Consider the following 27314-nt stretch of genomic DNA (forward strand, 5'->3'; position numbering starts at 1 on the left):
AACCATCAGTTGATGAGGCACAATTAGCCATAGGTACCTTCAACCGGTAGCTATAATTTGAAGCAGCACCGTTTAGCTGCGTGACCTGGCTGGTCACAATATTGACAAGTAAGGCTATTATTTTGATAACCATTTGAAGCGCCTTCTTTGATGGTTTTGCTGGCCAAATGAGGAACCTTTCTTTTAATAGTTGATAAGCCCAGAATGAGAGTTTCGGTTGTTCTACTGAGATGGATACTTTTGATTTCCATGACGGTAGTTATTGGATTATCTTTCGAAATTTGCATTGTTTCAGCATTGAAGTTGGCTGCTATAACAGCCCCATCATGTTTTGCCTCTTCCTTCTCCAAAACACTATCGTAATCAATAAACTTGCCATGCAGATCGTGTAGCAGCTGAGATCTCTTTGTATTTAGGGTCTAGCCATCCAATGTGTAAATAACAAGAGCAACCTCATTCATGAGAGATCGTTGACAGTGGCAATTAAGCTCATCCAATGTTGTCTTTATCAGTTGAAAGGTACGTACTCAGAGATTGATCTAGTTCCTTGACTGAAATTGGATAAACGATCTTTGAGAGTCATGACTAGAGCGTGATCTATTTGCATAAAGATGAATGAGTTTGTCCCGAGCTTCCATTAAGGCAGTGGCAGAGGCTATGAAAAACATAGCAATCTCTCATGTTGATGCTACAATAGCACGCAATAATAACTGGTCTAGACGCATCGAAAACACCCCCTCCTTCCACTGTGGTCTTTTAGTTGGACATGATTTACGCCTTGAATTGTGCATTCCAAGAAGGATAATTTGAAGGGGGTCAACTTTATAGGAAGTTGAGTCGTAGCATTAATCGAAACAGGATTTCGACGAGAACTTGATTGTGAATGAATTGGGGACGCTATTGATGCTCCGGGATATTTCTTCAGCCATTGGAATTTGAGGAATTGAATTTTAAGCTTTTTGTCGTTAGGCTAAATGCGCTGATACGATGTACAGAATAAAGAGCTTTGGTGCAAATTTGGTTGTGTTTATAAACTAATACAAAAGGTGTATATATACGTACAGAAGAGATGAACTAAATACAACAAGTTATATTGTAGAAGAAGATACACTACATTAATGATCAATTTTATTTTATTTTCTATTTCATTTAATATATATATATATATATATATATTATAGTTAACATCTATCACGACTCTTAATTGAAGATACTTTCTTTAATCCCTGATCTTGTGTTGATTTATTATCCTCTTATATTTTCGAGATTTGTTATATTTTTGTAGTTGGTTAAGAATTTTATTTTCTATTTCATTTAATTTAATTTTTTTATATTTATGTAAAATGTTTTTTCCTTGTTTGTTTAGTATTTTTATTATTGTCCTGTATTTTCATGTTCTTATTAGTTTGTGTAAGTTTTTTTTATTTAAGAAGTTGTAAATCTTTATAAAGATAAAATACTTGAATATAAAATATTTACTAATAAAATTTTAAATTAGAACTTATGTATGATTATTTTTTGTGGAATTTTACATCCTTGTATTTGTAGTCTTTCTTTATTGCTTCTATCTACATCACAAGTTCCATGTACAAGCTATATGTGGATACATATTTTCTACAACTTCATTTTATTTTATTTTTATTCTCCCCTTAATTTAATATTTATTAATTTAAATATCAGAAAATATTGTATTCGTTCTAACAAGAGACTGTTTTTCATAAACAATTCAGACCTGAAACAAGACATGAAAAGTTCGTATTTTTTCATAATCTATCCTCACTAATGGGTTTAATTTTTTTCATAATTTTATGCTTGATTTTCTTACAATGATTTTATAAACATACTCTTATGTTTTTTTTTCGAGAGAGAACATCTACTCTCTCTGGGGTGGATGCTGAAGAAAGTGAAGTGAATTCGAGAACTAAAAGTTAGGCCCTAGATGAACTAGGTGAGCCCATGATTATATCCACGGGAGGAAAAAGCTACAACTTTCAGCCTCACCAGCAAATTACCAAAAAAAGCCCATAGAAATACATTGAAGCCCAAAATCGAGACCCAAACCAAAGCTAACAATCCAAGCTTGCAAAATCTTAATCTCTTCCCTCCACCTTAAATTAAATGATGGGTTTGGTAATTAATCAAATTCATTATTTTCTCTAATTCCTTAAATTAAAAATTCGAAAACAATGTTCAAAATACTTTATTTCTTTGAGCATATCAAATTGCTGAGAGATAATGTAATTAAAATAACTGACATACAATATTCCTATAATGTCGAGTTAAGAAATATATATATATATTTCTGGTCATGTGGACATAAGATAAGTGAAAGGTCCAAATCACTAACAAGGTGACAAAAACAAAACGAACGACGTTTATCCTATAACTTGATGTCATCGATCTTCAGCAATTATATTAATTTATAGCGTAGTTGACTTGGGCTGTTTAATTAGTGGTGCTTTGTTTAAAATTTTTTTAAAAGAATGTTTAAAATTAAATAAATTTAAATAAATAAATAAAATATTAATTTAAAAAAAAAACTAAAAAACACAACCTCAAACATATGCTTCAAACCATTTTAATTTGTTCTTTTTATTTTTGTCCACATTTTACCATCCACAAACTGTACTGATGAGTTACGTATTTCTTCCGATGTCGATTTCTTGATCCTTTTTAGTCTAATTGCTGATATATACTTGACGACTTCTTGAATCTCCGACCAGCTTCGTCTCTCTAATCAATGACTTCTTGAATCTTCGAACCAGTTGTGTTGTCGATCAAGTACGGACTATGGATAATACATAAAAATTAAGATTAAAAGAATAAAACTAATTGGCATGTGGGCATTTTGCTGTCTCTTCTCCTGTTCACTTACTTACCCTGCTGGTCGACTGCTAGCTTGCGTTGCTGTCTGCTGGCCTTCGGCTTGTTATATACTAGCTAGGGCTCATAGTCTATCCTGCTTGAGTGGTTTGTGTTTTGAAATATCACAGACTTGGTTTTGGTTTACGTAAGAACTGGTTCTCGAGTATATCTTATATTAACTATAAACATTAAAAAAAAAAAAAATGAAACGATCCTCTCTGTTCAACAGATTCCTCGGTTGAGCTATTGAAATCATTCTTTATATATGATTAAAATAAGTTTGATTTGAAACGTTCCTCGGTGGACTCTTTAATTATATATGTGGATATGAAAGAAATAATTATCAATGAAAAAAGAAAGATCGACGCCTTCAAAACGATGGCATCGATGATGTTGTTCACATGGGATCGAGTGACCCGTGATCAGCTTCAATCAAATAATCTAGGCGTATATTCACCGGCTTAGAAGACTAGTTCCTTCCTTCCAAATAGTTGACTAATTTGAATATTCACCACCTATATATTTTAAAACGTTTCTTCTCTATAGCTTTTTTCCAAAATTGACTTGAAAACCATTGAAAGTCTTAATTTCATTGATGTGTGTAAGAATAAAATATTTCTATCTTAAAAATAGATTTACACTTTAAATTGTTAGGTAAAGAGAAATTTATTTAATGTACTAAATTGATGTGAAAAATACATTTTTAAAAGTATTCAAAGAATTTATTACAACTCAAATCCTCATCTCATTTGTCAATTATTGATTTTAGCCATCTTCATTGATTTGCTCAGAAATATAAAGTGAACGACTATTCTTGATCAAATTAATGACATATAGTTGTTTATTTTTTGTATAAAAAATGATATTATATTTCTTTATTTTTTATTTATAATAAATAAAAAATATTGATATGTCTCTTTCGTAAATTGATTGACAAATTGATCATTAATGATGTGGTAAATTAAGCATTGTTTTTTTAAAATATCAATCACATTTCACTTTTAAACATGTCAGTCAATTAAACCATTTCAAAACAAAACATTGATTCGTTTGGACATGATACTTAGAGTTAAAAAAATTATCATGCTAATTTTTTGTCTATCAATTAATATTCAACTCTTTATTTTTCTAAAAATTCCAGATTTCTTTTTGTAAAAAACAAACATTTCCAAAACTCTATGTTTTCTTCTTCAAAAATGGCATCTTCCAACAACTCTTCTCAACAAAAACCTTCTCTAAAACCTAGCTTGCTACTCCCCCAATGTTAATTGGGAAATTATAAGCAATGCCTCAGAGGGTATGATTAGAGAATGCCTAGAGCCTTCCTTACCAAGAAGAAATCTTCCCTAAAAGAGCTCATCTCATCCCATATAAAAAAAGAAAGACTTCTGCTTCAAGATGAACATGTCAACCTCAACATTTGGGAGAAAACGATTACAATATGGTCCAACATCAATTGACTCAAGTGAATGTAGCAACACTTTTGTGATGAGCAGAAACACCAAAGGTTTTTTTATAAATTCCATTTAATTGTCCAAAACGACCACCAAGCCAAATAAACAGTTGCCGGCCTCTCTCTCCCTCCTTCCTGGTCAAAGTCCAATAACTTCTTCATCTTCAGGTATGGGATAATTCTCTTTGATTAATTTGGCTATAGTAAGAGGAATTTATATATATAGAGGGTGAAGGATTATACGTCTCTTCACAAGTCCTCATTAGTCAATTTGAATACCTGTTAATAGACACCTCTAAGGATGGCACTTTCCTAAAACGAGAGAATAAAGAAAGAAACTTCCCAACTCAGCACGAGCATGTTGCTTTCTTGCTATACTGCATGGGCATGTAGATACTTAATATACTCCAGGTCTAAGAATCCTACTAAGGCTTATAAGTCTTATGACCTTTTGTGCTCATCCACATTTACAAGGCCTTAGGAGAATGCTAAGTCAGGATCGAGTAACAACTTTTCATAGTGAAAGGCAATGTCTATGGTGTTTTTTGATAGGTGTTGTTGTAGGCTGCAACCTACTTTCACGAGTTTAGTAATGTACAGTTAACGATGAACCCTCGACTAACTTGTGTTGGAGAGAGGTTGATGAAAACTCAATTCCGTAACTTTCCTTTTAGATGCTATGTGGAAACTTTCCTAGCAATGATAATTGATAAGATCGAAGAAGCGAAAAATTCATGGCATTCCTTGTTGCAATGAGGATTAGTCTAATTAGTTGGTTGTCTCTTAGTCTGTCAAGTTCACAGCAGCATAGAACAGAAGCTGTGAAGGAGGAACATGCTTCAAGATGGAAGAGTATAGTGATTTGCAGGGAACTTCACTTTGGTTTGGTGTTAATTCGGCCATATTTAAAGAAACAACAATTTCTCGAGCGAGCCCTACAACCACTACCTACTATGCGCGCGGTAGGGCAACTGGGATTCGTTGAATGCATCCCTTTTTATGTTTTATGTCACGAATCAAGCAGGTTCAAATAGAGTCGTTTTTTACAGTTTTGAGCATGCAAGTGATGAATAATGGGACTTTGATAAATAGTTGAACACCACCCGAATCACTGCAGGGTAAGAAACTTCACCTTGGTACGTAGCTTGTCATCAGTCAAGCTTCTTTCCTTAATACCAGAAGTTCAATGATAAGAAAAAAATCACAGAGTCATTTTTCAACCATTATGACTCGACGAGGAATAAGAAAAATGTTGCTTTCTTCCAACAACGCGAGGAAAAAACCAAGCATAGATCAGACGGCAGGTACCGTCCTTCTGAATTATATTTCTTCATTTTAGAAAAACAATCGTTGAATTTTCTTTTTGTGTGCCGTTTCTATTAGGGCTAGCAGTTTTTCATTTATCTATGGTCTGGCTTAATTACTTTGAAAACGTGCCAAAATTATTGGGTTAATTAAATACTCACACATATTATAAAATAATTATATTTACAGAGTGGTTACAAGAAATTTTATTTTCAATATCATTTTTCTCTCTTTTTATTATAAACAAATACAATCATGTTGTTTTATAAATACAATTTATTTTCTTACTCCAACATAATTAGTGGATTTAATATGAAAGATCTTAAGTGTATATTTGGCATTCTGATCTATAGTTTTTGAAATTGTGATTGAAAAAATATTATTAATTTTAATTATTTTTTCTTGACCCAGGTTTCATTAATTAAGGGTTTTTAGTGGAACATATATATTAATTAACTAGATGGGCCAGCGTTTCATATATAGTAAATTAGCAATTGACATCATATGATCAGCCCCCCAGCAATTCCATAAATATTTGCCTGCCAATCCCTGCAACTGCAAATATATACCCATCGATCTATCGGTTCATCTCCGGAGTCCACAAGGAGATCATCATGACTTTTGAGTGAGTCTCCCTTCTAAATTCTTATCTTCTTCTTCTTCTTCTTCTTCTTCTTGCTATTTCTCATTTCTTGCTTCCAATATCTCCCATAAAAACCTGTATTAATTTATTATCACTTCAATCCATTCACACTTCGGAAAAGATGGCTACCAATAAGAAGCCTAGCAAAGAGAGCAAACTGAAAAAGATTCTGAAGGTGCCCCTCAAGATTTTGACCAGCGCCAGGGACTTCTACATGAAAGGCATGGCTGAATACTCAGACCAGGTATATGTGATGAGTAACCCTACAGGAAATCTTAATAACGTGCCTCGCAGTTACAGTGTCAGCTCCTCAAAATCAAACCACTTTGATGATGATTACAGGGAGCTTTTAAGGGCTGCATCCACAAGGAGTACTTTAGGACGTAGCAACAACATGGATGTTCGTGCAAGACAGCAATATATAACTCGTGATAAAAAATCTGCAGCTGAAGTAGCAGACAATATGTCTAGGAGTCGTAGCGTTGCTATTGGAAGGATCGACGAAGAAACATCATGTGATTTTGATGAAGATCAGGATGTCAAGGCTAAGACTGGTCATGTTTATCCCAGAAGCAGAAGCTATGCTGTTTCTAAAAGAACTCCTACTAGGGCGTTTTAAGCAAAGGAAAGATGAAGAAGGGGGCCTGAAGTTCCCCTCCATCTTCACATATTGTCAAACCTCCTTGTTCTCTTGTTTTTCATCGGTATTCACAGAGTCTGTTATGGCTTGTCATCCAGCTTTGTCACATGTACCGTTCGTATTTCTGTTTTGTAATAAATCGAATATCATACTTAATTTCAAAGGTTTGGTGCTAGAATGCTTCGGGAAAAAAAAACAATCCATTAAGATCCAAAGAAATTAGGGGTCTGCATCATGATCCAAAAAAGAAAAAAAAAAGAAAAAAAGAGTGTTGATTTGTTCAAATGTGATAGGCTAGCTAGCTAAATCCCCATTATGCCTTGACTGGTAAATACCTTGACCATACAACATGAAAGTTGGACTGGTTCAAAACTCAAGTGGATGGGCATGACACGAAGGCAAATAAAGTGGAGTTTTTTCTACTTAATTGGGGCTGGCAAAAATTCCCAGTTCACAATTATGATGAAGTGTTCTATATATGCATTTGCAATATTTTTCTAATTAATGTCTTTATCATGCACTCATGATAGTTTCCATATGATCAAGTAATATTGCATTTTTTGATCTCATATAATGTCGTGTGCGGCGGGTGGGTTGGTCACCGTCTGTTTGCCCGTTGGAGAGTCAAGGATACACTCAATATTTTTTTTATAATGCGGTTCGGCCACTGCCTCTGCCCAAAAATGGCGGCAGCTCTATCTCTTCTCTCTGGCTCTCAATTGTGCTTGGTGCTGCTGCTCGTATATATATACTGGCTCTATTTAAAGCCAAAGCATGGGGCCAACAGCATGCATTGTGCTCCAGCTAGCTTAATTTCTCACTTTCAATGGTCCTTCTTCTCCCACCAAGATATATAGTACTGTGGTGGAGTGATGATCAGCCTCTTTTGCTCTCCACTTAGCCTACCATTTCATTCATTTTCGTTTCACATATATAATTCTGTCAATGATAGGCGTGTTAAACCCAAAATCAAGTAGCATTTTTATGTTTTTTTTTCCAGAGATAGTTTTCATTTACTTAAAATTATTTCCTTGACTTTAAATAAGAATTATGTATGAATTAGAAATTGTTTTTTTATGCTAATAGATATGTAATAATGAAAAAAAACTCAAGTGAATCCGTGTTAATATTCAAAACTCATAATTCTAGTTATGAGCTTATAACTGATCTAAAAAAACAAGTCTTGAAAATAAAAGTAAAATTTTCAATTATAAAATACAAAGGAATGAAATTGAAACTAAAAAAACAATATAAAAGGATCTAAAACAAAACAAAACACAGTAAAAAAAAAATAGGATCAAATTTGACATAAAGATAAATCAAAATCAAGTATTGAAAGATGAAATTTAAAATAAAATTCAATTAGAAAAAAATAAATAAATAACAATTAGAAAAATAAGAACCAAATTTATAAAAAAAATTAAACTAAATCAAATGGTAAAGGAAGATATTGCATAAAAATAAAATAAAAAATACTTTTATATTTTACCAAAAAAATAATAAAATAATAAAAATTGATAGAACCACACTATCTATCCACCACTGACACTTATCCAGCCATCAGAAAGATCCGAGTGCTCCACTCCTAAATCCTAATATATATACAGCACCGACTAAATCACACTAATGATACTCTTTGTCTGAATTAATTTCAAATTTATATATCTATTTGTATTTTCAGTCTTGGAAAAACAGGATTCCAAAACAAGATGTACCCTTGCAAGCATTAACCCCAATTCCTGGGCACTTTCCGCCAACCCAAACACATGCCAAAGCTTCCCACGTCAGGGACACACATTTCCCTCTACTAACTGACACTAACAAGTCTGCACCATTTCACCAAGCTAGTGGCAAGAATGCGCGGTGAAGAGAAGCGACGCCAGCTCCATGAGGCCCTTCTTAACACTCTTTATCCACAACTACATGTACAATTTCTGTCGCATACAATGCCTGTAATTTTCGTTTTTTTTTTATTCACATTCTGAATGGATTAAATGAAATGCAGGAAACAGAAGATGGAAAAGGCCCTGTAAGCACAGCGAATGATGGGTTTGATGCTAGCCTGGTCCCAGGTTTGAGTTGTTTATGCTATTATTTAATCAAAAGCCCTTGGTCACTTCAACACAATATTTGAGATTGTTGAGCTTTTGAATGCAGATGATTATGGGCTGCGACAGAGTGGTTCATCGACAAGTGAGGAAGATGATGATGATGGTGAGGGCAGATTAGAATCGGAGACCCTCAAGTTAACTAGAGCTCAAAGGAAGAGGGTACGTCGAAAGAAGCTCAAGGAGGATATTTCTCGTCGAGGAAAAATTATTGGGCCATTGCCTTTGTCAAGCAATGATGGAGAAGGTGGCTGTAGTAGTGCAGTTAAAGAACGCAGCCAAGCTGTTCGAGAAAATGCTGGTGAGGATGATAGTCATCGTAGTGCCGCTGCCAGTAACAACCCTGGTAAGAAAACTAGCAGACCTTTTGATGTATTTTTTTAGGAAACAACTTGATGCTTTTATTTGTTTATGAGTTTTCTTCAGGAGGTGGTGCTAACCAGAGTAAGCTAAAGCAGAGGAGGATGGCTAAGAGGCTGGCAAGGGAAAGGTTGAAGCCTTCCATTGTGGAGACTGATGTTCAGGACCAAACTTTGAAGTCTACAACAGAGGAGACCGGTGACCAAGGTTAGAAATTGGAGTAGAAATGTTGTTGAGAAATGCCGTCCATTTAACTTCAGTTTACAAGTCTTTCTGAAAGCTTTTGATCTTTTATTAGCTGTTGCAACAGTGTGTATTCATTGTAGAGTGCATTGTTTCTTGGATTCTTGAAACAGATCAGATAAGAACAACACTATGATGCTAGTCCATGCAGATTGCAGATGAAAGGAAAATCAAATAAGCAGCCTCTATTCTATTGTGATAGATATTCATAGGGTGGATTCACAAGGAAACTAAGCACTGCTATGCCGTCGTCTTTCAGAGCTTGAACATGCATTTCTCACTTGACTTGATGTTGGCTTGAGTAAATTGGCTGTTTTAAGTCTTTTAATAATTTTTGTATCAGTTATTTTTGTACCAACGATAACAACTTAGTGTTGATCCTACAAGTTTTTGGACTGCCCAATCATCTAGCTGATAGTTCCTTGTAAGCTCCTTCAAAATAGCCAATACATGCTGTGATCCTGGACTTCTAACACCATTGTAATTCAAGATTCGTGGTCCTAAACTTCTCACACCATTCTGATTCAAAAGCTGTTCAAGATTGTACAGCCAAATGGAAATTTAGCTACTTTAAATTGTCCAGAGGCAGAATTGCTGCAATAAAAAGAGATGCTTCTTGATAAAAACAATCATAACAAAGCACATGCATGAGCATCCAAGTCGCAACAGCTTAATGGAAAAGGTGTGTCATGGCAGCCATTTTTATACCCCTTTTCTTTGAACAAGAGACTTTGATTTGAACCAAAAACCACGTGTTCACACATCTTTCCATCTGGATTTGCAGAATAATCTTGTGCATAATTAAAGCATGCGGGTTAGAGCTTCTGGATCTTAATGACCTTCGAAATGGCAGTTTTCTTCTCTTGAAGATTCAAAGATGGATTTAAAATTGCACTCCAACGAGGTTTTCCCACTCGTAATTGCTTCCTCTCATAATTTCTCGAGAACCAAACAAATTCTCTCAATTTCAGAAAAATTAACGAATTGATAAACCTAGAAAGGAAAAAAAAGAAAGAAGAGATTTAAATAACTCCAACGAGGCCAGCACTGTCAAGCTTTGATCCTTTCAAATTAACAAATTCTCTCTCTCTCTCTCTCTCTGCTTTGATCTTTTCAGTTCATATGGTGTTTAAAGTAATTGGGGTTTCGATTTTCTTTTCCCCGCGAACAACACTGTCCAGCTTCTCTCGCGCGCCACAAACCAGCAACAACGATGTGGGTTTTTTTCACTCCCACGGACTACTATAGCTAAGGAGTTGGTTTAGCTAAGATCCACTTGGTGAGGTCTTGGCGGCATGTGCTGTAGAAATTTCCAATCGTTATCCCCTCGAGGCTTCACATTTCGTACAAATGAGAGCGAAACAGCGACAAGTAATGAATCACAGGGATAATTGCTAGGAAAAAGACAGACATGAGAGCGAGAGGGAGTTGGATTACGTGCAAGTATGACAGAAATATTGCTAGAAATCATACACAACTTGCTTTTTCTTTTTAAATTTTCAATTTTTTTCTCATGGGACCACGTTGCAAACTTCAAAATTCATTCCAAAATTATTTTAAAAATAAATTCATTCCATATCTTCAACCAATATATATTTCTAGTTTATTTCTTTATGCATCATTACTTCTTCATCACTTATATTTCTGTATTTATTCCAGGACAACAAGCAAATAAAAAATGCATCCAAAAAGTTGAAATCAATGGAGGCTCAGACTTAATTTTGAAATGAAGAGCATAGGTTCAAAAGGTTTTGTGAATATTAATGATGTTACGAACCAACTATCATGCTTGGACGAGAAAGCTACAAGACAAACCCGAACCTGCAGGGTAATCATGGAGACCAATCATCTCTCAAAAGAAGGAAAAAACCTACAAAGAAATAAAAGGAGTGAATTCTGCGAGAGTCTCTTCATTTATACACAGCTGCTGGTGAAACACAGTATTCCACTGCCTTCAGCAAGACTAGTTGAGGACAACGGCTGCATGTTAATTCAGCCATCCCATGCCAACAGAGAATATGCAGCCATGTCGCATGACGGCACCAGAATGGAAGGCTTGAACCACCCTAGATAAGGTTTTCTGCCATTCAACAAAGGATTCGCATGAGCAAGTGCCGAGTACTAGAAAATCATGTGTAATTCAATTTTATACATGAAAGTCACTCAGAAAACTGAGATAATAGATGAAACATCATTCTGTTCAGCTGCTCGTGAACAACTAACATCCACTTCAGAATCTTCCAGGATCGAATGATCTGCCGGAAAGGATTTGGGAATTGGGATCATAAGGTAAGGCCGGTGAGTTCAGATTGCCTATTTTTCAGAAATCAGAACAATGCCAATGCTCATCTAAGGTTATGGATCTGCTATTGTATTCAAATCCAGTGATCCAAAATCCTGATGCCCAAAACATAGGCATTGTAGCAACCTACCGTAAGGTAGTCACTGATCTACCATAGGTGGTCTAAAGAAAACAGGATGTCAAACTTGGAAATCTTAAAAGGAATAAACCCAGGATCTTAGTCCCTATAATGCCCAGAAAAGCGCCATGATTTAGTCAAGAAAATAAGTTCAAGTGGCATGCCAGCAATTCCATTCTTTATATGCATGAACTCACTCATTCACTCACCCACCTAACAAAATCATGCTTCCATCATACAAAGTCCTTGATAAGTGGAACATTATCCTTCAATCATGCACCAGTTTAAGCCCCAAAAAGCAAGAATATCAACAGACTTGCACATTCTAATGCAGATAAAGCAAAAAGGAAAAGGAAACAAAAGATAAAGCAACCACACACAATAAAGAACCTCGAGATACCCAAGCTAAAAAGTGCCACTACATGTTCCTCCCTTATCGCTACTCAAATTTATGGGTTGCAAAGCCTTCAATTATGGCCATGGTGTTTTTTACTCTTTCTTCAAGGAGTAAAGCACACCATGGCCACCAAATCATTGATTAAAATTGGTCATAAAATCACTCCATGCATCCATCATTATTATTACTTTATACTACAAATAACTAATCACCATGCTATAAGGGAAAAAAAAACCATAAAACTTTAAGTTACTCATTTAAATTATTGTCTAAGTGCCTGTTTGTTATGTTTTCTAGCTCCAACCGCAGTTTTCACCATGCAAACACGAGTCCAAAAGGGTGTTTGGCCAAAACAACCTTAATTTTTCATTGAGTATTTTAATATTTTTAGATTATTTTGATATAATTCATATACTGATAAATTTATCATTTTAAAAAGCAGCAGCAGCAAAAAGAGAGAGAGAGAGAGAGAAATAAACCAACAAAACTAACCTTTGTTTTTCCTTCTTGTTGTAATCAATTTATTTACCAGGGCCCATCATCAGGATAATCAAACGACGTCTCGGTGACGGTGTTAGAATCCAGTAAATCAGGGTGCACGAAACCATACTTCCTCAGAACTTGATTGTCAGCAAAATTCAAAGCCTTGACCATCCCATTCCAGCAAGTCTCCCCTTCATACATCTGATTGTGGTCCCCACTACAAGGTTGGCAGCCAGTAAAATGCGTGATAAACGGTCTTCTCCAGCTGCCTTTTCCATTCCCTGCCTCTCTCAGGTGTGGCTCTCTAAACACACCGTATTGCTCACTCACTTTCTCTGCATGTCGTCTCCTCAATTTCCCATCTTCCTTTTCTAACTCCGTGTACTTCTCCGTTATGTTATCATACGTTGGCAGTATATCTGCCCAATAACCTTCAAAATAATACTCCCCTTCTAAGTAAATCTTCTCCGTTAAACTCTTATCTTTGTAAAGCAAATATGTCAAACCCGACTGGTCGTCTGACTCGGGGAACAGTTTGTCTTTGAATACTGACCGTTGGATCTCACCCCATTTTTCATATTCTGAACTCATAGGACCCATACCGCTCCATTTCTCCATGAAATCCATGGACCACTGACAGTTTCTAATCAGAAAAACGCCAGCGTTTAAAGCAGTCCAGCTCTTCTTCTCGTAGATCAGTTTTTCCCACCCGTGAACGATCAGATTATGTTTCTTGTAATCGTAACGTTGTAATGGAAGCTTGTACTCCATGTCGGTGAACATAGCATCCGAGTCAACCCACCAAATCCACTCAGCTTCTGGGTGAGCCAACATGGCTGCTTTAACGACTGGTAGTTTGGCCCAGTAACTATGCATTTTTGGATGTAACAAAACGTTGTTGTAAAAGATATCATAACCGTGGATTCTACAATAATCAACTTTGTTTTTAAAGAATCTTAAGAGTAAATGATCACCTATTGGGTTCTTACATGGTTTTGGTTGTGATCCAGTCACAAGAACCACACGATCACGAGCACCTGGGGCAAACGAAGGGTGGTGTTTAAGCCACTCTTTTCGCTTCTCGTCCCAGTTCTTGATCGGTTTCTCGATAGAGTAACTCAGTTCTTGATCGTCATAGAAGGTCTGGTCTGGTGGGTCGTAGTGTAAACTGACTTCAGGGTTTTCTTGAACGCATTCATGGGCATGGGTGTTGGCGACAGATTTCGCACTTGTTTTGGGGTCGAAATTGTGAGAAAGTGCATAGGACCAAAGTGACCAAACTAGTAAAAAAGCCAGTAAAGCAGCACCAAGATAGAGAGACCCATCACTGAAACAGGAAGAGGGTTTGGTTCTGACACTTGATTTAGCCATTGGAGAGAACTGAGACTTGCTTTGAGACAATTCTGGCGTGACCATTTTACAAAACAGCAGCTATATAGTATGACAGAGAGAGATGAGCTAGGTTAGTATTTTGTTTGGCTTGTGTTATGGCAAGTAGTGAGAGTGCAAGTTTACTGCGTAAGTAAGCTTTAAAGCACCTACCAATCTTGAGTCCTAAATTTAGAGCAAGTTTTGGTGGGATTTATAGCAAATAAGGAGGCAGGCTCTGTTGTTTGTGATTAATACAGTGGAGAGTAGAGAAGCGTCGGTTTCATGCGCCCGGGAGGCTAAAATGCGCCGGGCTGCCTAATTAGGGCTAGAAAGTAGAAATCACATGATACCTGTCTTTCTATATTTATTCTGCATAGGTTATTTATTTTAAATTGGATTAAATCAATTTCCTTACATCCAGCTCGCCTATTTAGCTTTTCTCAAACTTGGACTCTGTTTTCTAAGGTTTTATTTTTACTTATATTAAATTTATTTAAATTTACGTTCTCACACACTAATAAAAAAAAATTAGAAAAAACCACAAACAAAAAAATATTCCACCAATTAAGAGTGATTATTTTTTATTCGGTTCATGTTTTTATCAAAAAAATAACTAAACTGAAATTTTTTTAAAAATAAAAAAACTAATTCAAATCGACCGGTTTCAGTTTGGTTCGGTTTTTTAAAATAAAAACCGGTTCAAACCAACCGGTTCTAGTTTGGCACGGTTTTTTCTCTGGGTTTTTTCGGTTCGATTTGTTTTTTTAGTTTCAGACTTATAAAATCGAATCGATTTATTTTTTAAAAATTCTAATTAGTTTTTTTTTCACAGTTCGATTATTATTTTTCTTAATTTTCTCAATTTAATTATTTTTTAAATTTTTTTCTCACTCCTACCATTAATATATCGATAAAACAATTATAAGAAACATTATTATATGTACGGCACTGGAAAGATTTTGAAAATATCATTTATACTCCTATTTTCAGCTCTAAAGTCTTAAAACATTTTATATGCATCATTTTTGAATTTTTCTCGTGCATATATGGCTCTAAGGCTCTCTAGCCAACTTAAAAGGCTTTGCGATCATTCTCGAATCCGATTTAAAAATTATATTTTAAAAAATTAAAATTATTCAAACTACACCAAAATGACATTATGATAAAAAAATAATTCGAGACCCTCACTTGATAAAAAAAAATCTTAGGAATAAATAAGATATATTTATCAGTTATATTTTATAAAATAAAAATTATTTTTATTTAACAAAAAATATCAAGTTCGAAATGAAGATTTATAGTTTTGTCAAAGGTTTTTATCCACTTTGAAGCCGCCTTTGTATAGCATTTTAAAAAAATAGATATTTTTTTTTATTTTTTTTAGTTTTTTTATTTGAATGAAATATTTTTTATATTCAATATTATTATGACTTTTAGTTTTTTTTAGCAAAGCAGAGATGTAGATAAATAAAAATTAAATATTTTAATGTATTTCTATATTTATAGTGATTTTGGTCTTTAAAAATAGTAATATGTAATAAAATCTTTATCATTTACTTTTTTTGCATCATATTTTTTTAATCTTTTTTAGTTTTTTTATTTGAATGAAATACTTTTTATATTCAGTATTATTAGGAATTTTTATTTTTTTTATATATAAAGAGTTATAATAGTTTTTTAACAAGCAAAGATGTAGATAAATAAAAATTAAACATTTTAGTTGTCTTTCTATATTTATATTTATAGTGATTTATTTTTTAAATTATCAATATGTAATAAACTCTTTATCCTTTACTTTTTTTTGCATCATATTTTTTATATTATAAAATATAAGAATAAAGCATTTAAACGAGTAAAAATAGATTTTGGGTGTGAAAAACAGAGAGGCATGTGTGATGTTCAGAGTTTAGAGACTTTAGACAAGATATAGCGAGAACTATGGCTGTAATGGGACCATTTTATAATTGACTCGTAATTAAAATTAAGGTATAGTGACCGATTCATGACTAAATTAGGGGAAAAAACAGAGAAAGGGAATTGGCAAGCCAGAGTTGCAACCAGTAAGCCATAGCCTACTCCTCCATGTGAGGAGGCAGACAACTTGGTGAGGCATCTGCAGACACTGTGACGGTTCTGAGCATAGTTGGGTTCTGAGATTAGTTAATTTTAACGGACACACAAAATTAATATAAAGATTAGGAATAAAAAATCTCAAACAACAGCTGAGAAGCATTTCGCTTTTCCACTGCATCAACTTAAAACTTGTTTTATTGATACACAATGACATTAATCTACGATATCATCAACTACTTTTAGCATTCAGGATTTACTTTCCTCAGCATCCTTCCAGGTCTCGCCACTTGAGGTAAACCAGCCCTGCATGGTAATGAGTATAAGCTCCAGCCACCACCAATACATGGAAAAGCTGGTGGCTGTGCCCTGCAATGTCGAATTTCCCAGGCATCCATCTCTCCGGAATCCTGGTGGCATAAACCAGTGCTCCGAGTCCATAGAAAATCCCCATCAAAACCTCATAGCCAGTTGTGTGAAGGGCTTCAGGTTGATGCCAGAACAAGATAAGCTTGTGCAGAATAGGTGCTATCCCGGACAAACCCATGCCGAGGAAGAGGGACGCACGAACGGTACGAAATTCAGGGTTTTGAAACACTGGCAGGAGCGAAACCAATATTGTGGAAACTCCCAAGACAGTTATGAACCCCATATAAAGGTTACAGAAAAAAGGATTGCACATGAAGGAGTAGTACACCGGAGGGCAAAAGGAGGTAGAAATAAGGGCTGCAATTCCGGCATAGTCAAGCCTAAGCAGGATGTATGATGAACGCTTGGAGTGGCACGAGAGAAGGTGGCACGTGCTGCTAGCTAGCAAGCAAAACATGGCCCCGCCCAAGAAAGCATAGAATGGCCATCGTGTGATTGGCCTCATCATCATTAGGGGTGCTATTATGTTTGCAACATCCTCCTTCACGGTACGCTGCATTTAATAGGATAAAAAAACAAAAAAACAAAAACATTAGCCAACCCAAGGTTCAAGATGAGGAAAGAAAACCAACGAAAACAGAGACAGAAGTTTAGATGGAAGATTCCAAACACAAACTACTGAATATACAGAACGGTGGAGAGCCAACACTGAAAATAAAACCAGCATCAATAAAGAATACTCTTTCAAACAGTTTTCTTCTTGCAACTGTTGATAGATTGGACTGAAAATCTAATCATCGACATAAAAACACCATTTGATCTGCTAAGGTGTGACAGACTTAAAATATTGGCAAAAAGCGTTGGTGCGAGATATGATAGCCCATTCAATAAAATGCACCTTCAGCATCGAATAGGCTCTCCTGTGACTTTATGCAGAACTTAGTTTTATGCAACTATGTTACATGTAATTACTTGTCAAATAATGCAGTCCAAGAGTATAGATAAGTGTTGCTTTCACTTCTCATCATTGAAAAAGTAATGCATTTACACAATATAGTTTGAACTATCTTTTTAACATAATAATGGCTTCTATGCAAACAGCACAAATTTCAGTTGCAAGCTATCTGTTGCTCAGAAACTTAGTTGAGAAGTTTTGAGATTCAGAGCTCATGTAATTGGCAAGTTACGTATTTCTGATTTCGCACAAGTTTAATCAATCTTTTAAATGCAAAGAAGGCAAAACTCGATCTTTCAAATATTCAGTTCCCAGGACAGTATCAATCAACACACCACAACAAAAGCAAAGGATGAAAGAATTTCAAGGACAACATTCTTGCTAGAATATGTAATGACAAGATTAAAACTAAGAATACCTCAGAAGACAATAGCAAGTTAGCAATCAGCCCTTTACAGGTAGAGCCAAAACGTCAGAGGCAGAGACAAGTTTTAAAACTAAATTGTCGATGAGATGCTTCCATTTGTTAAGATCAGAACAGAGTGGAAAATTACCAAACACTTTTCCTAACTTTTACTTGTAAAGAAAAGATGAAGATATATGAAATTCATTGTCAGGAAATTCAATGTCATTACAGAATTAATCCGAAGCATTGAGGAAAAAGATCGTTACCAGAACATAAACATCAGTCTGGTTACCATGTGAGAACCGCTCAGGCAAACAATTGTATAGGAGGTCCATAACATGCCATCCTGAGAGTGATGGAAGCATATCAATTGAAGGAAATGTACTCTTCAACTCCTCCCTAAGTTTGTGAAGATCAGGCATGGTGGGTAAAGAGGGGAGGCACTCTTGCAATCTGTGCAAATCAGCTTTTAACACCTCTGGAAGATGGAGAGAATGAAGATCAACAACCTTTGGAACCTTCATTGCAGTGTATATGGTCAGGGAAAGGAAAAGGAAGAACCCAATCAAATGCCTGCAGTGAATCAATAATCTGTAATTAAAGACACAAAGCAGAACATCTAACTTATGAACGAAAACTTAAGAAAATTTTTGTATCCTCTGATTTTTGTCCTCTTATCTTCAATTCCTCATTCCAAATGGAAACATCACGGTCACATAAACAAACAGAACACTACTTTGCTAAATACAAAATCCAAAAAGCCTCAAACTTTTCAACACAAAATCAAGCAAGAAACATAAGCGACCAATCTTCTCTAAACAGTAAAGAGCCCCAACAATCCACGTATTGCCAACATCTACAGCAGTTATCGCACAAACAAAAAACAAGAGACTTTAACTCCTTCAAAATACGAAATAGTGGGTTCCTAACAGAAGGGAAACTTACGTCCAAACATTCAATGTCTCATTATGGATAGTGAAGACACTGAGCAGAACCTGCTTCAATGGCCATTCAGGACGGTAATGGCCCACAATGAACTCATTGTCCCTTAAATATCCAGGCAAAGAATGGTACTCTACAAGCTGATACTGAACTTTGTTACATAATCTCTTCCCTTTTCCTTCCCTTGAAACAGTTGCTGGGAGCTTCTCAATTGTTTCAGTTATCAGCTCCGAACCCTCAATCATTTCATTTACACCAGCCATTCTCTGTTGAAAAAAAATGCATGCATGCCATAAAAAAAATATCAGATCATTTCAAATAATAGCTAGCACCCAATTTTCAAGTAACATTTGATTGTCTAGGACACAAAAGAGGGAGACAAAAACGACAGAAAAAAAACTTGTCTCCGGGAATTCACTGAAAAAATTGTTTCAAAAACTAATTTAATTTATGTTTTTGTATCTATCTCTTTAACCAACACGTTTCTTCTGATCTGTCTTTTTCTATCTTAGAACACTGCCTGAATGCAATCCAGAAATCTTATAATATATTATTCATAGATTCTATTTTTTTATGTGAGGGAGAAGAATACAAGTCCTAATATAGTAAATAATATCTCTGTATATTTAATATTGTTGAAGATTTCCAAGTTTACGTTTGATGAACATTCAGAATCATTCATCAACGTTTTATTTCATCGTTTTTTTAAGGGAAACCACAAGATTCATAAAAAAAAATAAGAATTCAAGAAACTCTAAGTTGATGACATCTTTTATCGAATTCATTCCAAGAAAAAGAAGGAAAAATAAAATGGGGATAGAAAAGAAGCAAGAAACCAAATGAGAAGACGGTACCTGAAACTGAAACTGAAAACGCAGATGATGATGATGATGATGATGATGATAGTCTTCACGTACAAAAGAAATGACAAGCTCGCAAAACTAAAAATAAAAAATAAAAACACAAAGGTTATTGCTCGAGCCTTAAGGTTACACGTGGCTGTGGGAGAATGAAGAGAAACAGAGAGAGAGGAGAGAAGACGCCAAATTTATTCTTATAGAAAGAGCTAGCGAGACCGACACACAGAAGCGTGGGAAAGTAGAGAATGAGAACAAAGAGAGAGGGATGCTTTTGAATGCGGAGATTCCTATGATGGTTATGCTTCCGTGATAAGTTCAAATTAATTGACGTAATTTTTTCTTATGATATTTTTATATTAAATAAATATAATAATAACAATGTCTTATTACTATTTTAAAAAAATTATGATAACTCTTAAAGTCTCGTATAAAATTTATTTAAAAAATTAATTTATTTTATATATTATTTATAAAAAAACATTTTTAATTCTTAATTCCTTTCCAAGAAAATACATAGAGAATAAATGAATAATTTTTAAAATAAAAAAAATATTAATAATTAATTAGTTTTTTTATATATAAAATAAATAATTGATTTTGGATTATATGTGTCAACCTATCATTTTGATTTATATTTGAAATTTGGTGATAATTATGAATAGAATTTTTGTAATATTTAGAATTGTGTTTTTTTAAATTAATTATATTTTATATTTTATTATTATTTTGATGTGATGATATCAAAATTAATTTTAAAAAAATAAATATATATATATTTTAATATATTTTCAAATTAAAAATAATTTTAAAACAATAATTACAACACTTTTAATTTTTTTTTTACCCTAAAGGAGGAGTATGGGCACTGCAACTTTAATGCTAGCATTTATTATTGTTGCCGTTTTTTTTTTCTGTCTCTGCTGGGTTCTAAGTTTTAAATGTTTTTATTTGTTATTACGGTGATAGCTATTTTATAAAAATATTTTTTATTTAAAAATATATTAAAAAAAATTTTAAAAAAATTTATTTTTAATACCAGTATATCAAAATGATTTAAAAATATCTAAAAATAATTAATTTTTTTATATTTTTAAATCATGTGCTAATCTCAAAAATAATTTTTAAAAAATAAAAATATATTATTTTAATATATTTTTAAATAAAAAATATTTTAAACCATAACCGCAAATAAATCCATAATGATGAGTATTTATTTTTGTGTTACATTCAATTCAAAGTGCTTTAGAAATTGATAATTTCTTTCAGTGGTTTTGAAAGGTGTTAACATGGTAAAAAAAATTAATTTAATAAATTTTTAATTAAAAAATATTTTCAAAATAAAACTGCTTTACAATACTAAAAACACGATTAATTGAGTAATAGTGAGGGATATAATTAATAGAAAACCAAATAGTTAACCGTTTGACTTGTTCGATAAAAAGAAAACAATTCCAAAACGAAAAGACAGAAAATATCTTTATGAGTAATATTATAATATTGCAAGCCGGTCTACCCTTACTTTATAATTAAAGTTTAATTTATCTTCATGAATATAATGATTATTGATTAAGCCGACGTAAAATCAATATGCTAGTTTTTAAAAAAAATAAAAAAAAAATTCAAGGATGACGGGTCAAGGATAAGAATTGAACAGCTCGATAATACAAGCCTCAACGTGTCTCATTGAAAAAAAATAATAATAATAAAATCCAGGAAACCAAAATTTCCTCAAACTCGGCTTCGTCTCATTTAGGGCCCACAAAAGAGGCACTTCAGATGACACGTAGGACGTGTGGAACAACAGATTGCCATTCAATCTATCATTGCCTATTAATAGTTATTGTTCACAGTACTGATCCATTTAGGTCGAACTTTTGGTCATTTTGCAGTTTGTGTATCAACTGAGCTAAATAAAAACTATTGAAATATCACTTGAGGGTTTAGTTGTTGTGGTTAATTGTATAATTTATTTTATTTTTATTTTAGATTCAATCCTTTATATGCATGTTTGTCACTCCCGTGATGCCTTACCTGCTCCTGGGCTTGCAGGATATCCAGTGAACCGTGGAAAATAGTCGTGATGCACGCAAGCTAACCCGAACACCTCACAATAATAATAATAAAAAAACTATTAGAATATTCATGTTAATTAAAAAACCAATTATACTTTGATTACTATTATTATTCAAAAACACTGGAAAATTAATAGTGATAATTATTGTTTGAGTCTTTTAATTTTTGTTTTATGTATATTTTAAAAATATTTTTTATTTAAAAAATATATTTTTAATATATATTTTTTTAAAATCAATAATTTTATTACACTTAATATCACAATAAATTTTAAAACAAATTGATATATAACTTTTTAGATGGAAATATATTATTTAAAAACTCCCTATTTAATATTATAATCGTTAAAAATCTTAATTTATCAACCAAAAAAAATTTATAATTCAAGACTGATTACTTTAAAAAAATATACTATCCCCATAAAATATTCTGTCTAAAAGAGACCGCATTGATGCTTTTATCTTAAATCACTGTGGTTGCTATATTATTAATGGTTTATCTATATTATTATTGACGACTTACGACGGCGCGTGGGTGACACGCATAGCCCGTGGATGGCGACACGTGCAAGTGACGCTTCGGTGTATTCGGAGGCACAAGCAAAGTTTTGGATTTTATTTTTTACACAGATCTGCTTCTTCTGGTTTAGGAGGAAAATAGGGGTTAGCTTGCGAAAATCAAAGGAACGGTAGTGGAGAAGAAAATCTGCTAGTGATGGGATTGTTTTTGGTCAGCGGGTGGTGAGTAGGTGCTGTCGGGTTGAAAGCTTGAAATAGAGAAGAGGGAGGCTATCTTTGGATATGTTTTAGATTGGGGTTTAATGGGTCTACGGTGTTTACCGAGTGAGGAGGCTGGTATTGGGTCCCTACTGCGTTGGTGGCTCGATCGTGTGTGAGTTGGTGGCGGTTCAGTGCTGGTTCTGGAGTTTTATCTTGGTTGGTAGTCCACATTATAAATTTCAAGAAATTAATTTCTTATAGATGAACACGCACGTGGATAGTCAGACTTGATACGTGACTAGATAATATTTTAATTTAATAATTAAAAACTGGCTTGATGATTCCCTTAAGACTATTTTTAGGGCACAGCCCTCATGTCGATCCAGTGCGTTGATAATTTTAAAATATATTTGTTATAATTTGATATATAAATACTGTAAGCAACTTCCATTTTCAGCACTTGCTTGGAGACATGTCTTGGCTTGACTTGAAATCCTTGCTACAGCATTTCTTCGCAAGACATTTCCCAGGGATGGTTGCATCAAGTGCTTTACCACGAGACAATTGAGGCGTGTTTTGCTTAATAAGGTTGTAGCATCCTCGCACCATTTCCTGTTTCCATTTTTGTCATGAAACCGTAATTCTATTACTTCGATTCCATTTAATCTATTACAGACAGAAGTTTATACACATAAGAACAAGTTAATCATCAGAAGTCGTTCTTACACTTCCCTGACCAGATTTAATGAAGATAATATTGGAGATTTACCTTGTTCATTCTGTTGTGAAAGCACTCCAATTTGGGGCAACCAATAGTCTGATCAGTCACCCATAGCACTGCAGCTGCTGCTATTGTGGATGGTGTATAAGCCACGATATTCATCACTGTTAAGAATTCATGCAAAGCTAGCTGTAATTCTTGTATGTGTAAAAGAGATTGAAAGGTTTAATTACCCTAGGAATTACCTCTACATGTGCTGATGATAAGATCGGATGAATGAGCTAAGATGAGATTTTTACTTCTGGGGCTGAGATGTGAAAGCTTAGCAATGAAATAATGCAGAAAAGAGAAAGGTGTAATGATGTGTAATCGCCACCTGAGACTGCCCATGACCAAAAGCTCCATCCTTCGAACTGTACTTGGTTTAAATAAGAATCTGGGTTCCAATGTTTGTATGTCTAAAAGAGATGGGACTCTTGTTTCCTCCAGTTTTGCTGCTACAGATAGGCAGGCTACTGCTAATAGCTGCAGGGGCCATCCTTTACCTTTCTGCACGAAACAACAATTAATGACCCAATCAATGAGAAATCGAGTGGCTAAATTCTGTCAAATCATTTGGACATGATCCTAATATATATTAGAATAGACAATTATTGATTTTGATGCCTATTTCTTGTTTTATCTATATGCATGTGGCTCCAATCTAGTCACATTATGTCTGTATGATGAATTAGCCATTAATCACACTATAATTCAATAATGATCATCTTAAAGTTAAGAACACATTACCTGCAAAGTATGAGATAATATGAAACAATGAAAATAGTTAGCAGAGAGATATGCTGTCTCGGGCCTAAACCGGCAGTAAGCATGCACCTGCAAAGCAGAAAGAGTCTACTTAGCAAGGAAGAAAGAAAAAAATACGAAAGGGAGTAGGATTAAAACACTAGCATCAACCTTCAACATCCAATTCAGCGTGTCTTGATGAGCAGAACCAGATTCTGGAATGTCAGGAAATCGAGTAACTAGCTCAGTTTCTGGCATTTGATGAAGCTCGGAAACGAGGATGTTATCGATATAGCTCTCGTCGTTATCAACTGGAAAATATGCAGAGTTGATTTCACTAATGCCATCAGCATTATTGGAACAAAGTGCATCACCAGCTGTTTCATTGCAGTACAAATTAACAGAAGGAGTGGAAACATCTGCCGAGACAGACATGTTGTAGCTGATTTTTACTCGATTGAACTGATCAACATCTTTTTTTCCTGTCACGCATTGGAGGAAAGGTTCAGAACTTTTTCGTTGCTTGTGGTGTCTTTGTATGTAATTTATACAGATTATTACAACACTGTTGATTCTGACACTTCACAAATCACAGCATTGAGGTAATTTGCATGAAGCTTCCTTGAAGAGCAGCCAAAATGCTGTAGGGCCAATTCTAAGACAGGCACTGACTGAACTCCTGTTGCAGTGTTTGTCTTGTATCCAAATTTCCTGCAATAATACAGGCTTGCTTAAGGCATGTTTGGGAAAGTTGCGTTTTTTAGCTGTAATTATGGTTTTTAGCTATGATTGTGGCTTTTTAAAAATTAAAAATTATAACTTCTGAAAATAATACCAAACACGTGGCCACAACTAAAAGCTACAGACATAACCAAATTGGTGATTTCCACGTGGTCACTCAAGCGGCGTACCTTTTCGGTGCCAATCTTGTGGAAAAACTTCTTTTAACCAAAATGACGACGTTTCCAAGCTGTTTTTAGTCTTATAAAGATGTATATTGGGCCGGGAGATCTGGTGAGGTGATCTTCCGGCCCAAGAAAATTAAAATGCACACCATTAATCCTGTGGAGAAGGCTTGTGAATTATGGTCCTAGGAGACGGGCTCAGATCCAAGGAAAAGCATAACTAGCCTTTCTTTGTTGAGCCGATTTTTATTTTTTCTTGAATGTTTATTAATATAAATTTATTAAGGTAGCTCTTGTGCCTCGTGCATTTTATATATGTTTATATATTCTAAACTGAATAATTAAATATTACGCACCCTTAGGCCTTAACACTCTAAATACAATGTATAAGTCGTTTATTTTTCTGGGAATAGCCAAATATTCATAAATAAAAAATATTATTCCTTGATTGTAAATGTTTTAGATTAACGTAATTGGAGGTTGAATTCTTACTGGGTTTTTTTTTATAAATTCTATACAAAAACATGTATAATTCAGGCGTGTCATTAAAAAGCAAGTGAAATATTCATTGCAATTTTGGGCCTCTTGTCTTGTGATTTTTCTTCTTTTAATAAATAAAATGTCACCGGAGAGATGCTTTAACTCGAGAATTGTGCTCTTGTTTTTTTACCAACAACTTCGGGCTAATTTTATAGTTTTTAAATCGAGCCGGTTCTCGGTTCTGGGTTGGATTGAGAGGATGGACTCTAGATTTTTTAAAAATAAAACTAAAATTAAAATAAATTCAGTGTGTTTTTTAACCGGGTTAATCATGTTTTTTACATTTTTTTTATTTTTACCATTAGGTGTCAAGGTTTTAAAACAATGGTTGAATTGACACGAGTGACCATGAAAAAATCGTATCATTCTGTTAGGTTAGGGAAAGTGATGGGCGGAAAGGGAGTAAATTGAAAGTTCAATGAAAGTTTAGGAGGTAATTGATACAAACGAAAGTTTATTGGCTCAAACCTGGAGGAGGTAAACTATGAATTATCATAGTTCAACTTGTCTTTATATTTCAGGCCAAGTTTCTAATATTCTTATACAAGCTAATAGAAATATCCTCACATAAAAAACTCAAACTTGACTAGATTACATTAAAAAAATATATAAATTTGAAAAAAAAAACAAATTGCTGTATGGTATTGAAAAACTTATATTCATTTTTTATGTCTTTTAAAGGTTTGAGTTATATACTAAGACATGCCTATCAATTTGAAAGAGAATATATGAAAAAATAATGCTTTATTCTAGGATAAATGAGGATCAATTTAATTTTTTTTATTAGTATGGGTGTCCACACCAGCTTGTATGTATCTTAACTAATCCTACAGACCCTGAAATTTATGAGACTCAAACTGGTGATCTAGATCTAGAGAGCAAACGTAGAGTTTGGCCAATTAAGTTACGCCCCTCAAGGATTATCAATTTAATATATTTGTAAAAACAATACAGAGAAAAAGGGTATAAATAATAAAGATAAATAGAACTGAATCCTTTAAAATCAAAGATTAATATATTACAGTAGCCATCAGGATGGTTAGGAAATATGGTTGGCACTCCGTATTCAAATGATTTTATTTTATTTTATTTTATTTTCTGCTAATGCAAAATGGTGGATTGAGATTTGAGAGTGTCGTGGGTTGTGTTGCAATTAAAAAAACTATGAATTGATATTTTTAATGTTTTAATATTAAATTTCTTTTTTTTAAAATAACTATGAAAAAAAATACAGGATAGTGTGTAAATGTAAGTGGAGGCCATCCTATATGTATTCTAGGTAATGAACTTTTACCATCCAAAACAAATTTGACCGGCTAACATAAAAATCAACAAAATCATACTCAAATTGAGTGCCTTATTACCTAATGGGAGTGTTGAAAATGCTCTATTAATTATTTTTTAAAATATTTTTTTTGTTTTGAGATATATTAAGATAGTGTTTTTATAATTTTTAAAAGTATAATTTTTTTTTTATTTTCATTAAATGTTATTTGAAATACAATTCAAAACCGCTTGGAAAAATCATAATTGAAGGACAAATTCAACAAGAACAGCTTGAGAGTTTGTTAAAATCTCACCTCCTCTCACATGCAAATGGTAGGCATGACCACCACACCGTGCCGCATCTCAATACCAAACAGCCACCATTTGGCATGGATAGGGTTTTTTTTTTTTTTT

The 27314-nt window shown here is 33.9% G+C and overlaps 5 protein-coding genes across 6 annotated transcripts; 2 read left to right on the forward strand and 3 right to left on the reverse strand.

Annotated features, from left to right (window-relative positions):
- Nucleotides 1-6116: 6116 nt before the first annotated feature.
- On the forward strand, nucleotides 6117-7069 carry LOC133673500 (uncharacterized). Of its 2 annotated transcripts, XM_062094352.1 has the most exons (2): nucleotides 6117-6248; nucleotides 6388-7069. In XM_062094352.1, the coding sequence occupies exon 2, from the start codon at nucleotides 6388-6390 to the stop codon at nucleotides 6883-6885; it is 498 nt and encodes a 165-aa protein (XP_061950336.1). In that variant the 5' UTR covers nucleotides 6117-6248; the 3' UTR covers nucleotides 6886-7069. The 2 variants fall into 2 exon arrangements, with proteins under 2 accessions (XP_061950336.1, XP_061950335.1); XM_062094351.1 differs by having other exon boundaries at nucleotides 6118-7069.
- Nucleotides 7070-8500: 1431 nt separating this feature from the next.
- On the forward strand, nucleotides 8501-10147 carry LOC133673377 (uncharacterized). The gene is made up of 5 exons (XM_062094131.1): nucleotides 8501-8831; nucleotides 8912-8978; nucleotides 9064-9360; nucleotides 9441-9581; nucleotides 9731-10147. The coding sequence occupies exons 1-5, from the start codon at nucleotides 8763-8765 to the stop codon at nucleotides 9751-9753; spliced, it is 597 nt and encodes a 198-aa protein (XP_061950115.1). The 5' UTR covers nucleotides 8501-8762; the 3' UTR covers nucleotides 9754-10147.
- Nucleotides 10148-11309: 1162 nt separating this feature from the next.
- LOC133673376 (putative glycosyltransferase 7) lies at nucleotides 11310-14580 on the reverse strand. The gene is made up of 2 exons (XM_062094130.1): nucleotides 12927-14580; nucleotides 11310-11697 (listed from the first exon to the last, which is right to left on the reverse strand). Exon 1 carries the CDS (start codon nucleotides 14331-14333, stop codon nucleotides 12960-12962), a length of 1374 nt encoding a protein of 457 aa, XP_061950114.1. The 5' UTR covers nucleotides 14334-14580; the 3' UTR covers nucleotides 11310-11697; nucleotides 12927-12959.
- Nucleotides 14581-16448: 1868 nt separating this feature from the next.
- LOC133673005 (heptahelical transmembrane protein 4-like) lies at nucleotides 16449-20134 on the reverse strand. Its single transcript, XM_062093592.1, has 4 exons — nucleotides 19885-20134; nucleotides 19034-19296; nucleotides 18355-18661; nucleotides 16449-17280 (listed from the first exon to the last, which is right to left on the reverse strand). Exons 2-4 carry the CDS (start codon nucleotides 19291-19293, stop codon nucleotides 16624-16626), a joined length of 1224 nt encoding a protein of 407 aa, XP_061949576.1. The 5' UTR covers nucleotides 19294-19296; nucleotides 19885-20134; the 3' UTR covers nucleotides 16449-16623.
- Nucleotides 20135-22969: 2835 nt separating this feature from the next.
- Nucleotides 22970-24702, reverse strand: LOC133672352 (cyclin-D1-1-like). Its single transcript, XM_062092737.1, has 5 exons — nucleotides 24361-24702; nucleotides 24193-24279; nucleotides 23649-23952; nucleotides 23452-23567; nucleotides 22970-23294 (listed from the first exon to the last, which is right to left on the reverse strand). Exons 1-5 carry the CDS (start codon nucleotides 24622-24624, stop codon nucleotides 23136-23138), a joined length of 930 nt encoding a protein of 309 aa, XP_061948721.1. The 5' UTR covers nucleotides 24625-24702; the 3' UTR covers nucleotides 22970-23135.
- Nucleotides 24703-27314: the final 2612 nt, after the last annotated feature.

This window comes from Populus nigra, chromosome 14 (genome assembly GCF_951802175.1).
Source record: "Populus nigra chromosome 14, ddPopNigr1.1, whole genome shotgun sequence".
NCBI lineage: Eukaryota > Viridiplantae > Streptophyta > Magnoliopsida > Malpighiales > Salicaceae > Populus > Populus nigra.

What these genes read in the sequence shown, in the direction of transcription:
- LOC133673500 (XM_062094352.1), top strand. Translation starts at nt 6,388, where the DNA reads ATGGCTACCAATAAGAAGCCTAGCAAAGAGAGCAAACTGAAAAAGATT.
- LOC133673377 (XM_062094131.1), top strand. Translation starts at nt 8,763, where the DNA reads ATGCGCGGTGAAGAGAAGCGACGCCAGCTCCATGAGGCCCTTCTTAAC. An exon ending in CTCTTTATCCACAACTACAT is followed by an intron (nt 8,832 to 8,911) that starts GTACAATTTCTG and finishes AATGAAATGCAG; the next exon opens with GAAACAGAAGATGGAAAAGG. An exon ending in TGATGCTAGCCTGGTCCCAG is followed by an intron (nt 8,979 to 9,063) that starts GTTTGAGTTGTT and finishes TTTTGAATGCAG; the next exon opens with ATGATTATGGGCTGCGACAG.
- LOC133673376 (XM_062094130.1), bottom strand. Translation starts at nt 14,333, where the DNA reads ATGGTCACGCCAGAATTGTCTCAAAGCAAGTCTCAGTTCTCTCCAATG.
- LOC133673005 (XM_062093592.1), bottom strand. Translation starts at nt 19,293, where the DNA reads ATGGCTGGTGTAAATGAAATGATTGAGGGTTCGGAGCTGATAACTGAA. An exon ending in GAGACATTGAATGTTTGGAC is followed by an intron (nt 18,662 to 19,033) that starts GTAAGTTTCCCT and finishes GATTCACTGCAG; the next exon opens with GCATTTGATTGGGTTCTTCC. An exon ending in AGACTGATGTTTATGTTCTG is followed by an intron (nt 17,281 to 18,354) that starts GTAACGATCTTT and finishes TATTAAATGCAG; the next exon opens with CGTACCGTGAAGGAGGATGT.
- LOC133672352 (XM_062092737.1), bottom strand. Translation starts at nt 24,624, where the DNA reads ATGTCTGTCTCGGCAGATGTTTCCACTCCTTCTGTTAATTTGTACTGC. An exon ending in CGCTGAATTGGATGTTGAAG is followed by an intron (nt 24,280 to 24,360) that starts GTTGATGCTAGT and finishes TCTGCTTTGCAG; the next exon opens with GTGCATGCTTACTGCCGGTT. An exon ending in TATTATCTCATACTTTGCAG is followed by an intron (nt 23,953 to 24,192) that starts GTAATGTGTTCT and finishes TGTTTCGTGCAG; the next exon opens with AAAGGTAAAGGATGGCCCCT.